This window comes from Protopterus annectens, chromosome 2.part0 (genome assembly GCF_019279795.1).
Source record: "Protopterus annectens isolate FY-2018-M chromosome 2.part0, PAN1.0, whole genome shotgun sequence".
Taxonomy (NCBI): Eukaryota; Metazoa; Chordata; order Ceratodontiformes; family Protopteridae; genus Protopterus; species Protopterus annectens.
In genome coordinates, this window is record NC_056728.1 from 927,527,214 (window position 1) to 927,540,984 (window position 13,771).

General features: G+C 43.2%; 1 protein-coding gene across 2 annotated transcripts in view; it reads left to right on the forward strand.

Moving 5' to 3' along the window:
* Nucleotides 1–906: 906 nt before the first annotated feature.
* The window catches only part of GRSF1 (G-rich RNA sequence binding factor 1), a gene marked incomplete in the record, with an annotated part of 1,027,193 nt that continues 1,014,328 nt past the window's right edge, over nucleotides 907–13,771 (forward strand). For both annotated transcript variants that reach the window (XM_044061179.1, XM_044061178.1), the window contains 1 exon segment: nucleotides 907–1,380. In XM_044061179.1, coding sequence (XP_043917114.1) covers nucleotides 1,117–1,380 — 264 coding nt within the window.

Below are 13,771 nucleotides of genomic sequence, written 5' to 3' on the forward strand. Positions count from 1 at the left end.
TACCTTGGCAATATACCACTCTGTCTCCAAATTTTGTATTATCCCTCATAATCCGTTCAACCCCTGGTGATTTTAAGAAGAAAAAGTTGTAAACTACGTGTAATACTTTAGAGTCGTACATTGTACCAAGCTAACCACCCGGGGACCTTTCTAAGCCATCCCAAGAATAATGATGTCCTGTAACCAAATAGGGCACCAACAGCCAGGCATTTATAAGCTATATCTGTACCTAAGGATAAATAATGAGAGTTACATAATTCGGATTCTTTCTGTTATGTTGTGAACTTATCAACTTAATAAGAATTATGGCTGGCACTGCGCTGTCGCCGATGATAAGTGTCAGCCTTGTTCCCCAGATGACTATTTACAGAAGTATTTTTCACGAACTACTGGGTCCAAACCACCTCTGTCAAACAACATATCAACTTAAAACCGGCACGGTGAAAATAAAAAGCGTTTTCAACACATAGATCTGGTAAACATACGTTACCTATCCTGTCAGTTTATGTCCTTTATTGCAGCTACAGATAGTGACTTCAAAATCCCAAATGATACAGTATGACCATGTAGTAAGATGTAAACGCAATAATACAAAATTCTGAAGAAACTGATTACAGAGAAATCAGCATACAAAAGAACTACCACATCTGAAATTAAAAATCAGATACAGAAACCCGGCAAATACCCGTACAACATAGAAATAAAATTATTGAAAAAAAAACTGTTTCAGACATAGGTTATTATGAATTACCGTGTACATGGCTTCGGGAAAACCAGCAGTTAAAACAGCATTTTATTAGAGAAGTATTTCGCAGGATGCACAGTCACAAACCCCGCCCGTTAAAACTTCAAGAAAAAAGCGTGTCTATTCCAGAAAACAAATAATTAACATATTTCCTAATTACACGGTGTGTCTTCGTCATCAGTAATCGCCGCATTGCAGAAGAAGGATGGAAATGTACGCATGTTTACGTTAAGAGTATATTGAGTCACAAAATCTGAAGGAGTAATAAATGTCACTGTGACTTGATTACGGATTTGCATAAAACTGTCTAGGTGTCATTGGAATTTATGTGATAGGTGTGTTGCTTTGTCTAATTAGCTTTGCCATAAGTAATGATGGAGGTCTGGAGACTTGCTCTTAGTTATTCGGCCAGTTTTGCGGTAAGGAGAAATGTATTGGCCAAGTTTCTTAAAAGAGATACTGCAAACGGACTCCGTTCAGTTCGAAAATACGGTCTTTGTCACAGTGGGTCAGTACAGACAACGGATACAAGGGAAACTACTCAGAGTGGATTGCGTTGGTTGAGTCCCGTCTGCCTTCAGCGCCGATTATTAAATTTCTTTTCTACTGAGAGTAGTCCGTTTAATCAATGTCAGGTGCGTATTTTTGCTTATAGTTCCAGGCAAAACTATTTGTACAGTCTTTTTGTAGTGAGTATATATTCATGTTCCGATATGGTTTACTCACACGCTGCTTTGTAGTGTATTTAATGCACACAAGCGCATTTCATAGCTCTGGTTATCTGATTATTGTCTGAAAATAATGCACGTTCCTTCGTTAAATGTGTTACTTTTATTACAGAATACTGAAGACCAAGATAAACTTCTTAACTAGGGTAGGCGAAAGTATTTTCTAGGGAGGGAAAAAACACGTTGATCCATATCTGTAAACAAGACTATACTACTGTAACTATTAACAGCGCACTTTGCGTAAAACTGTACCGCAGGGGGGCATTATTATAAATATGCTGCTGCTGAGATTGCACAATCTCGGCCAAGGGATAGGACTTTACCCTACAAGGTACAATAGTTATCTTTTATTTTATTTCATTTGCGTTTGTTTACAGAAAACGTTTGACTGGGCAAAACCCCTTTTCAGTGGTGGCTGGGTGGGAAACCCCTCTTAAACATTTGCCTTTATAAAAGATGAAAATTATAAGTTTAAAGACTTCAGTAGAATTATACAATCAAATATCGTGATAATAGGTATGAAGTAGGACACAGATATTATAAAGTGGTTATACAATAAAATTACAATATTGGTAGAATTAATGATATATTCATTACATATGCAGTATTGAATAGGTTTATACTAGGCTATCTGCCCTAGGGCATTTATAAGCCTAGCCAGAGTGTGTTTGGCTTTTGCCACCCATTTTAAAATAATTTTGCTATGCCCTTTTTCGAGGGTAGTATACTGTGTCTCTGCCTAACGGTGACACAGAAGTGATACCCGGGGTAAACCTACGATCTCCCATCCACTCATCAAGATTCCTCTTGAAAAGAGTCAATGAGGGACTCTGTCTAACCTGGACTGGGATTTTATTCCAGAGTGAAGGGAGCCTCTGGGTTATGAATCTGTCCCTCCAGCATGTCCTATTTATTTCAGTGCTGAGGTTCAAGTCTCTCGAGCGCGTAGCTAGATGAGATTTGGATTTTCTGAGGTGCAGCAAGTCCATTAATTCCGGGTTGGACATGGCTTTATACGTCAGGCACAGATCGCCTCTGAGCAGGCGGTATGCCACTGAGTAGAGCTGGAGTTTCTTTAACCGGGCAGCATATGGCATCTGTTTGAGCCCTTTGATCCTCCTGGTGAGGTACTTTTAGGGTCTTTCCAGTTGCTGCAGGTGTATGGTAAGGTACATCCCAAAAGGGGCATTGTACTCAATTATGGGCCTGATGAAGGATGAGTAAAGAGGCACGATGACCTCCCCTGATCTAGATGTGAATCTCTTCATGATTAGGTGGGCTATATAAAATGTTTTTCTAACCAATTTGGCCACTTGGTTGTCAAATGAGAGATTGCTATCAACTTGGGTCCCCAGGTCCCTAATTACTACTTCTGTACTTAATGGATTACCACCTATAAGGGGATGACTATACACTTTTTGGCGTTTAGCTTGAGGCCATGGCTCTGGCACCAGTTGTCTGTTTCCATGAGGCCCTTTTGGAGGATGCTTCTGTCGGCTGGAGTGTCGATTATGGCGCCCAGTTTGCAGTCATCTGCAAACTTGGTCAGCCACAGTCCTTCCGTTTTGGCCTGTACCTCCGAGAAATATATACCGAACAAGAGAGGTCCCAGGACTGAGCCTTGTGGGATGCCACTTGTAACTGGTTTGGAGTCTGACATGGCTCCAGCAATTCTAACTATGTGGGTTCTGTCCTTGAGCCAGTTTGCAACCCATCTAGTGACATAGGGGTTTATATTTAAGCTGGTGAGCTTATCTATAATGCCCGAGTGGGGTATTGTATTGAAGGCTTTTGCGAGGTCCAGGTAGGCTGTGTGGACCACCTTCCCCTTGTCAATGGCCTTAGTGACTGTTTCAAAGAAATCAACCAGGTTTAAGAGGCAGGATCTGCCCTTAACAAAGCCTAACTGGGTAGGATCCAATGTCTGTAGGTCCCCAATATCTTTATTTATGAGGTCCATGATGATCCTTTCCATAGCTTTGCAGACCAAGCTAGTCAGGCTTATGGGGCGATAGTTTCCAGGATCCGTTGAGGCACCACCTTTGTGGAGCGGGACCACTGTTGCTGTACGCCACTCTTTGGGTCCGTATCCTGTAGTAAGGCTGAGATTGAACAGTAGTTTTATGTTTGGGTTTAGCTCTTCTTGGAGTTCATGTAGGATGCAGCCCGGGACACCGTCTGGTCCCATTGATGCTGTGTTTTTTGCTTTGGAGAGGGCAGCTCTTACCTGAGCATCTGAGATGTCAGGGAGGCAGCACTCTGCTGGGATAGATATTTGCCCTTTTGGTGGGGAAGGGGGGGGAGAAGTTTGCGCTGAACCTGTCAGCTAGGATGTTGGCAATGTCTGTGGGTTTGGTGTATTTTTTGTCATTTTGGACTAATTCTGAGCATATCTGGAATTCCCACCCAGGTTCCTAACATAACTAAAGAAAGCCTTGTGATTATCCTTAGTGTCCTGTGCAATTTTTCTCTCTAAGCTGGCCTTAGACAATTTTATGAGTGCCCGTAGGTTTTTGCTAATACTGATCAGAGATGCCTTCCCTTTGTGGGATTTTGCTCTATCATGTAGTAGCTTCCTCCTTCTATTGTATAGTTTGTTTATGACTGGGGTCCACCAGACAGGACATCTGCCTTTGGAGGATTGGGTCATGGTTTTATTTGGGATTGCATGATTCATACATTCCTGAAGGTGTTCATAGAATGCATTTATAAAGGATTCTGCGGTCTGGGCCGTATTTTCCACAGGCCTGGGGACTTTGAAGGATTCCACCTCTGTTTTGAGGAGTGTGAAATTTGCATTAGAGAAGTTTTTCTCTGTGGTTTTCAGGGCAGGGGGTGGAGTCGGGATGTGAATATCCAGTGAGATTAGTTTATGGTCTGATCTTGCCAATGAGGGTACACTTCTGATCTGGAGCATAGAGTCCCCGTGTTGGTGATGATCAGGTCCAGTATGTTTTCCCCTCTTGTGGGAGTGGTAACAACTTGTTCCATAGCATTTGAGTTTATAAATTCTAGGAACCTTTGGGCTAGGGTGTTGGAGCTAGAGTAATGCTCCCAGTCTATGTTTATTTAGTTGAAGTCGTGCAATATAATGGTGTTTGGAGAGACCTTCATAATTTCCAGTGTTCTCAGGAAGGCCGAGTGGGGTTCCTGGGTTTGGGAGGGTGGTCTGTAGCAGGCTATAAACTGGAAGGCAGTTTTACCCACTGTTAGTTGCACATGGATAGTCTCTGATGCTTCGTGCTGTGCCACCAACCTGGAGGTGTGGGTATCTTTGACGAAAATTGATACTCCCCCCTCCTTTTGTAGTTCGGTCCAAGTTTTGGGGCCGAAAAGCATGGTATGAGGTATAACCTGGTAGTGCTGGGGTGCTCTCGGGAGCCTTGAACCAGGTTTCTGTTACTGCACAGATATCTATGTTCTCCATGCTTAGGAGAGTTTCGAGTGCATGCATCTTGAGGTTTAGACTTCTGGCGTTGAGTAGCATTACTCTGTTTCTTATCACTTGTGATACCTATGGAGGTGGGTTTGTCTTTTGAGCCTTGTCTAAAAAAGGCACTATGGGGGTAGCGAGAGCCTTTGCCAATATCCGAAAGCCCAGGGGTGACAGGTGCAAGCCGTCCCTAGCGAAGCTTCGTGGCTTGTCGAGCATGTCATCCCAGGCTGACAGGTATTGGATCCCCTTTGAATGACACCAATACTTAAGCCATTTGTTGAAATTGATCATCTTGTCTTCATATTGTGGCATCATTCTTGGTGAGAGTAAGATGCTACTCAAGGTCAGGGTCATACCGGCCTGGGCTACATGCTCAGAGAGCTCCTCTGTCTCTTTTCATGTAGTCCAGGGAGGTACATCTCAGGTCATTCACACCAGCATGGACAATGACTGAGTCATATTTGTACTTGCCTTGGAGTGACCTGAGTGCTTGTGTTATGTGGCGGATCCTAGCACCCGACAGGCAGCTCACCGTGACCTTCTCCTTGTTCAGCCTGGTGAGCGGGACGTCAGTGTGCCTGACGATAGTCACCTATTACAAGTGTATCAGGTGTGTTGTTTAGCCTTAAGGTCTGTGACTGTTCGACACACTGGCTTTGTGAGCTATGTGTTGTACGTGTTTTGTTTTGGGGTAGCGGTTGCTTGGGTGTCTGCTTTGGAGGTCTCTGCTGCTTAGGCAAATTTTTATTTAGAGCCGCCGAGTATGTTTTTGTGTGTTTATGTGTTTGGTTTGCTGTTGTGGTAGGTCTATGTGAGACTGGAATTGTAGTGAGTGTGGTTTCCTTCTCCTCCTGACTGGTTACGCCAGTACTGAGTTGAGAGAGCTTAGTCTCCAGTATGGCTATATGGTTGCATCTCACATGTGTTGGAATTTGTTGGGAGGAGGAGAGGGTTGTCTGTGTACATGAGGCAGTTGTAACATTGCCTCAAGATTCCCAGATTCACCAGCTGGACTGGAGAGGAGATTGACAACTGACCTTTGGACATGCTAGAATCGTATTGGGAATTCCTTTATAATTGGGGAAAAAAAGGGCTAATGGGGAACAAGGTACTCAAGGGGAGTTTGTGAGGGTGTAATGCTTTTAATTTTTTAGTGCTGACTTATATAATTGCTTTATTGGGCAAGTGCCAGGTAACTAAAATGCAATGTGTTACAGGTAACTTAAATGCAAAAAACGACAAACAGTAACTTTCTTTCAAATGAAACAAGGAAATAAGTAAAGTAAGCAATGCAGATATCACTAGGGATCCACAGAAGCGCTGAAAAGCCGCGTTTTAGGTGGAATTAGCTTTTCAGGGAAATAACAAGCAAACAAACAACAAGCATACAAACAAAGCTAGATTCAGCAGGCCTGGATCTAGTTTATGCTACAGCAAACAAGGTGTACCAATTACAGTAAGAAACAGTTCAAATATGCAGGCACTATAAGCCTTTAACCAGAAATTCCCAGCTCAGAAGGGCAGAGTCCAGCCTCTCCTCCCACAAGAGTGCAGACCACTAACCTTCTTAACGTAAAATAACTGGCCTGAAGCCCAAGTGGTTAAACCAGAACTAATATACTTTTAGAATAACAGACACTGAGCCCCCAATCAGCAGTTCCCAACTTAGAAGGATGTAAGCTACCTGTCCTGCCACCACGGTGCAGGCCACAAACCTTCCTAATGTAAAACAACTGGTCTGAAGCCCAAGTGCTTAATCCAAAAGACTTAGAATGATAGCTATACTTTAATAAAGTTATTACCAAGCAGTAATAAATACAATTGAATACTTTAAAGAATGCCTGGATTAGTGCTCAAGTTATACAAACAAAGCTAGATTCAGCAGGCCTGGATCTAGTTTATGCTACAGCAAACAAGGTGTACCAATTTCAGTAAGAAGCAGTTCAAATATGCAGGCACTATAAGCCTTTAACCAGAAATTCCCAGCTCAGAAGGGCAGAGTCCAGCCTCTCTTCCCACAAGAGTGCAGACCACAAACCCTTCTAATGTAAAACAACTGGTCTGAAGCCCAAGTGCTTAAACTAAAAGGCTTAGAATGAGATACACCAAGCAGTAATACAATTGAGTACTTTTAAGATGACGCAAAAGCAAAATAAAGTAGGAAGAAACACAAATACAGTAAAAGCAGATACATTTTTTTTTCCAGAAAAGTAGCAAAAACAGTAGTAAAAACAATTCGCATGCAGTGTAAGCTGGCACACTTTGAGTATGTAGCAATATTAGTCCACACACAGTTTGAAAAAATGTAATTAAATTAAAAAGGACTAAAAGCAAGTGCAGAAAGGGTTTATTAGGTAGAATGCGGTAAAGAGATGGGACTGGGGGAGTGTCCTAGATCAAATCTACTGTTGATGGAGAACTATAGAGAAGGTCAGAAGGAGTTGCATTGTGTCTTTCTGGACTTGGAGAAAGCATATGATAAGGTGCCTGGAGAGGAGTTGTGGTATTGTATGAGGAGGTCGGGAGTGGCAGAGAAGTATGTAAGAGTGGTACAGGATATGTACGAGGGTAGTGTGACAGTGATGAGGTCTGCAGTGGGAGTGACAGATGTGTTTAAGGTGGAGGTGAGATTACATCAAGGATTAGCTCTGAGCCCTTTCTTACTTGCAGTGGTGATGGACATGTTGACAGACGAGATCAGACAGGAGGACCCATGGACTATGATGTTTGCAGATGACATTGTGATTTGTAGTGAGAGTAGGGACCAGGTTGAGGAGACCCTGGAGAGGTGAAGATGTGCTCTAGTAAGGATAGGAATGAAGGTCAGCAGGACTAAGAATATATGTGTGGGAATGAGAGAGAGGGAGGATAGAGGAATGGAGAGGATGCAGGGAGTAGAGTTGACAAAGTTTGATGAGTTTAAGTACTTGGGATCAACAGTTCAGAGTAATGGTGAGTGTGGAAGAGAGGTGAAAGAGAGTACAGGCAGGGTGGAATGGGTGGAGAAGTGTCAGGAGTGATTTGTGACAGAGGGGTAAGGATAAGTGTGAAAGGGAAGGTCTACAAGCAGGTAGTGAGACCATCTATGTGGTATGGGTTGGAGATGGCATTGACAAAAAGGCAGGAATCAGAGCTGAAAGTGGCAGAGTTAAAGATGCTTACACTGGGTGTGACAAGGATGAACAGGATTAAGAATCAGTATATTAGAGGGTCAGCTCAGGTTGTACGGTTTGGAGACAGAAAGATGAGATTGCATTGGTTTGGACATGTGCTGAGGAGGGATGCTGGGTATATTGGGGAAAAGGATGCTAAGGATGGAGCTGCCAGGTAAGAGGAAAAGAAGAAGGCGTAAGATAAGGTTTATGAATGTGGTGAGAGAGGACATGCAAGTGGTTGGTGTGACAGAGCAAGATGCAGAGGACAGGAAGAAATGGAAACAGGTGATCCACTGTGGCAATCCCTAACGGGAACAGCCGAAAGAAAAGAAGATTACATATGCAGTATTTGTTAAGTATAGGATCCCTGCCATGGAAGCCCAACGGCTGGCTAGTCTACCAAAGCCTACCCTTGCTTTAAGGTATGCTGAATGTAAGCCAAACACTCTTCACATTGTGCAGAACATAAAGGTGACGTTCAGGTGTACCATCCTCAGACGTGATTGCCCCAGTAGGAACACCAGTCCAAGGAAAACCAAAGAGAACCCGCACATCCAGGAAGGAAAAAGACAATGGGGATGAAGGGAGGGAGTGAATACTTCAGCAGTGAAGGCAAGGACATCTATTGTTATGGTAAGATTTTACACAACTGTATTATGTTCTTACATTCACCGCTGCAATATTCATTTAGGTGTGGGAGAGTGCCAAAGCTCAGGATGAAACTTGGGAGGAGGAAGCAGTAGTAGGGCCCTCTAAGAAACCATGAAGAATGCAATTAGCAAAACGAGCTCTCTCTGGAGATTCCATCTAACTTGTAATGTTTGTTAAAAGTATGCACAGAAGTCCAGGTAGCTGCTTCATGAATAAAATGAGTGCCCCAAGTCCTTGAAAAAAGCACCAATGAAGCCACAGTTCTAGTAGAAAGAGCCTTTACAGAAGAAGGAAGCCCCCTTGCCTTGAATCGTGTAACAAAAAGAAATAGCCTTTGAAATACAAGTAGAAATAGTTTGCTTGGAAACTGCCAATCAGAAAGAACTAGGATGAAATGAAACAAACAACTGATCAAATTTTCTGGTAGCTTTAGTCTCATTTAAATAAAATCTGAGCTGTTAAGACAGCTCCATATATAATATAAAGTAAATCAAATCTGAGTGTTGTAGACACGTCACGTCCAAAGTATACATCACCCTTTCACTGTCAGGTTGTGGAGACGGGGGGGGGGGGGGGTGAGTAGGCAAATTAAGACTGATTTAAATGACAACTCATTAACCACCTTGGGCATAAAGAAGGACTAGTAAGCAAGGACACCCTGTCCACATGAAATATTAAAAAAGGTAGACAAGCCATAAGGGCTTGCAACATAGACACCTGTCTGGCAGAAGTAAGAGCCAACAACAGAACTGTTTTCCACGAACAATGTTGCAAGGAAGCTGAAAGGCAGAAGTAAGAGCCAACAACAGAACTGTATTCCAAGAACAATGTTGCAAGGAAGCTGAAACAGCAGGCTGAAAAGGAGCCAGAGTCAGTTTCTCCAAAACAAAATTAAGATTCCAGGGAGGAAGAACAGACTTCCCGGGAGGATAATTTTAAGGACACCTTTAAGAAATTGCTTAGCCTGAAATGTAGAAGCTAAAGGAGGTGTTAAAGGTAGACAAGAATAGCGAGCTGATAGGTGGGCCTTAATAGATGAATAGGCCAAACCAGCATTGAGTATAACTCTTCCATATAAGAGAGAACCAAAGGAACATCCACATTAAGTTGGTCCAGGTTACAAGAGACACCAAACAGAAAACCTTCAATTTAGACAAGTGGTATTTCCTAGTTGTAGGTTTCCTGGCCTCCTACAGGACCTGCAGCACATCCTCAGAAAAAAAACGTGTCTGAGGAATCAAAACCCTATCACCCACAGTGTCAGTTGAAACATGGACAGATGGGGATGGATGAAAGATCCCTTGTCTTGTGTGAGTAGATCAACCCTGTGAGGTAACTTGTGGTGATTGCTGTTGGCTCGATGCAGAAGAAGAGGGAGCCAGTGCTGTTGTGGACAAAAGGGAGTTGCCATCAAGATTTTGGGGGCATCCTGTTGCATCTTGAACAGGACTTGTGGAATGAGAGGAAGGTGAGGGAATGCATAGGAAAACATCCCCTTCCAAGAAAATGCGAGGGTGTCCACCTTCCACACCAGAGGACCTGGGACTCTGGCACAAAACACTCTCTTTGCCTCCCCTCTTAACAATGTCCAGAAACGCATCCCTGTGCAGCATCCATTTGTGGGATTGTGTGAGGGACCTTCTCAGAGTGTCTAACACCATGTTCTGATCTGAAGGAATATAAACTGCCTGAAAAGTCACTTGATATTTGACAGCCAAATCCCATACCAGAAGTGCCAGCTGGCAAAGAAGGTAAGATGTTGTTCCCCCATTTGTTGATATACCACATAACTGTGGTTTTGTCTGTGAATACCTTGACAGGCCCAGGAGTGAAAAAGAGGATGAAAGGGCTGAAGAGCCAGCATAAGAGCTCTTTGATGTTGATGTGCTCCTTCTGCTAATGAGGTGACCACACTCCCTGTACTTTCAGGGAACCAAACGTTGCTCCCCATCCAACATCTGAAGCTTCTGTGAACAAATCCTGAGAGGGTAGATGGGGGTGAAGCCACTGGAACTTCCTTGTGGATTTTGGCCAGAGGGAGCATCGGAATGGTGGAAGCCATGAAACCCAGAGCTCTCAGAAATTCTGTGGCTGTAATGGAGGCCAGGGGAAGAAGAGTTTGAAAATGAGAAATGACCGTAAAGGCCTTTGAAAGAGGCAGGGATGTCAGCATTGGCACCATCTGAATCTTGCAACCCAGAAAGACGTGATCCTGAGAAGGAGTCTGAGAAGACTTTTTGAAGTGTGAACCCCAGGCTCTGAAGAAGAGAAATGGCAAAAAGAAGATTTTGCGAAAGGACCTTCGAAGAGGATGCCTGAATCAGCAAGTCATCCAAGTAAGGGAATATTTGGATCCCTTGATCTATGAAGAGCTATCACTGGAGTGAGGCATTTGGTTAACACCCTTAGGGCAGTAGAAAGGCCAAAGGGCAAAGCATAGAACTGAAAATGGCAGGAAGTAACAGAGAAATGCAAAAAACTTAATGAGAAGAGGATGGATTGGAATATGGAGATAAGTATCCTTAGATCTAGACAACAGAAAGGCCTGAGGGAGCAAGCGAGGAAACAGTCTGAAGGTACAACATCCGAAAGGAAGGCACCTTCAGAGAAGAACTTAGATGAGAGCAGTCTAGAATTAGTCCCCAAGTACTCTCTTCTGGGCACTAAAATGTTCTTTAATAAAACCCCTTCCACCTTTGGGACCCAGGCACTTCTTGAAGGTGGTCTTGAGACAGCAGATCTCAAAGAACTTCTGGGTGGAAAAAGGAAGTTGTTCCCGAGGAGGCTGATGAATGCCCATAAAAGGATGATGGGATATCCACACCATGAAGTACCTCTGATGAATGATTGACAGAACCCAAGAATCCTGGGTGATTTGAAGCCAGATAGGGAGAGAAAGGTGAAGATAGAGGAGTATGACTGACTGAGAACAGGCAGACAGCACCTGTTTTGTCAGAAAAGGAAGGTTTCTGAATCCCCTGCAGTGCGTGGCCGTAGCAGGAGGAGGCCATTTGCCACCCTTTTTACCTGTAAGAGGAGGGCAAAATTGCCTGTGAACAAAGGCTGGCTTAGAAGTGTAGTTTCTCTGAAATTTAGGCACGGGAGAAATAAACACTTGTTTAAGCTCCTGTAAGGTCTTCCCCTTGCCCTGAAGAGACTTAAAGAAACAAGCAGCTGCTTCCCCAAACAGAAGTTTATTATCCAGAGGAGCATTCATCAACTTAGCCTTAATGTCGTAAGGTAAAGGTTGAAGCCTAAGCCAAGAATACTGCCTCATTACTGAACCAAAAGCAGCAGCTCTAGAAGACGCATCTTTTGCATCATAACTCCATTTGATAGAATGACTATCTACTTGAGAGGAAATCCCTGTCAAGGAAGGAGCAGAAGATTTACTCTCATAGTCTGGAAGATCAAAAAAAAAAGAAAAAAAGCTGACAAGCCTGAGAACGAAGAGCAAACACATGCTTTGATATATATGGGTCTGATAATTTTGTCCTAAAAGCTGGGGTAGCAAAAGTATAAACCTTCTTACCCAGCCTGTCTATAGTTCTGGTGTCCTTGTCAGAAGGCAGTAACTTGGACGAAGGAAACAATTGAGAGGGCTTATCAGAGGCTACAAACACCACAGAGGGGTTAGCAGCAGAACAGTAAAACAAAAACGAACAATCCTCAGGCACCCTATAAAAACCTATCGGGCTTCTTGGGAGCAAAGGGGCAGAAAATCAGGCACTTTAAAGACATTGGAAAAAACATCCACTAAAGCAGCCAAAACAGGAGGAATAGCCACATGTTTAGGAGATCTGCAGTAACTCATTAGTACCTGTTATGGATATCTGAGACCTAAACACAATCCTACTTAAAAAAAAAAAAAAAAAAAAAAAAAAAAAAAAAATTCCATAAGCCTAGATATTGTGTCCTCAAAGGAAATTTCCTCAGGAGTATCAGGACTATTAGATTCTTCCTAATCTGTTCCAGTGTCTCAAAGGAATCTGAGTTGAATAAGGGATTCTTCATCAGAATCCAACTCTTCCTCATAATAATTCAGTTCAGTGGGCCTTTTAATTGTTGAAGAGGACCAAGGAGGAGCAGGAACCAAATCCACTTGGAGGCCTTAATGACAGTAAAGCATTAAATAATCTCCTGAGTAAAGGCCTGCCACTCACTTTGTGGATCCCTAAGAGCAGAAGAAACATGTTTAGTTTTTTTATAAGGGAACATCTGTCCTAGAAAACTGAGAAGGCTAAGACTCAAGATGGCATTTGACCACTGTAGTAGGAACTTCTTCCCTAATAAGAATCTGCGGAATCCCCCTTGACCCCTCAGAAACAGTCAACTGAGGTTCCCCTTGAATGTGTGAAATGGATACCAGCAAAGTCTTGTCAGACATGCTGTCTGCCAGATCCTCACCAGCCTCCCACCAGATCATGGCAGAGAAATTTGACAACACAGCCAGGTAAGCCTCCGGGTTTGTAACAGCCTCAGGAGAAACACCTGGCAGAGCCTGGACAGTGGAATATTTTGGTCTTACCTTTTTCACCTTCTTCCCTGACAGTTGACCCTCTGGATGGGAAGTTCCTACCATTGTATCTTTAGCAGGAAGCTTAAGATGCTGGTTCTCAAGATAAAGTGAATGGGATGAAAGTCCACTACGAAGGGTTTCCTGGGCAAATGCCTGACAAATTGAATAAGAAGTATGGTTGTGAGAAGCTCCTATGGGGAAAAAGGCACTTGTGGTGTGTTTTTTTTTTTTGTGGGGGGGGGGGGGGGGATTTGTCTCCCACACTGGCATTTACTCTTCCTGGATGACATTAACCCCAAACGACACAAAAAAATTAAGAAAATTAACAAAACCCCAACTAGGTATTTGTCTGCAGTGGGAGGACTTCAGCAAACGGGAGTAATCACAGGAAAACAAAAATGCAGTAAAAATGGCAGAAAACAGACATAGGCAAATCAAACAGTTGGTTAGAAACAGAGTTTGGACTGGCAGCAAAGAAGTGCTGAGGATGGTACGCCTGAACATCTCCTTTATGCCCTACACTACACAAGGAGCGTT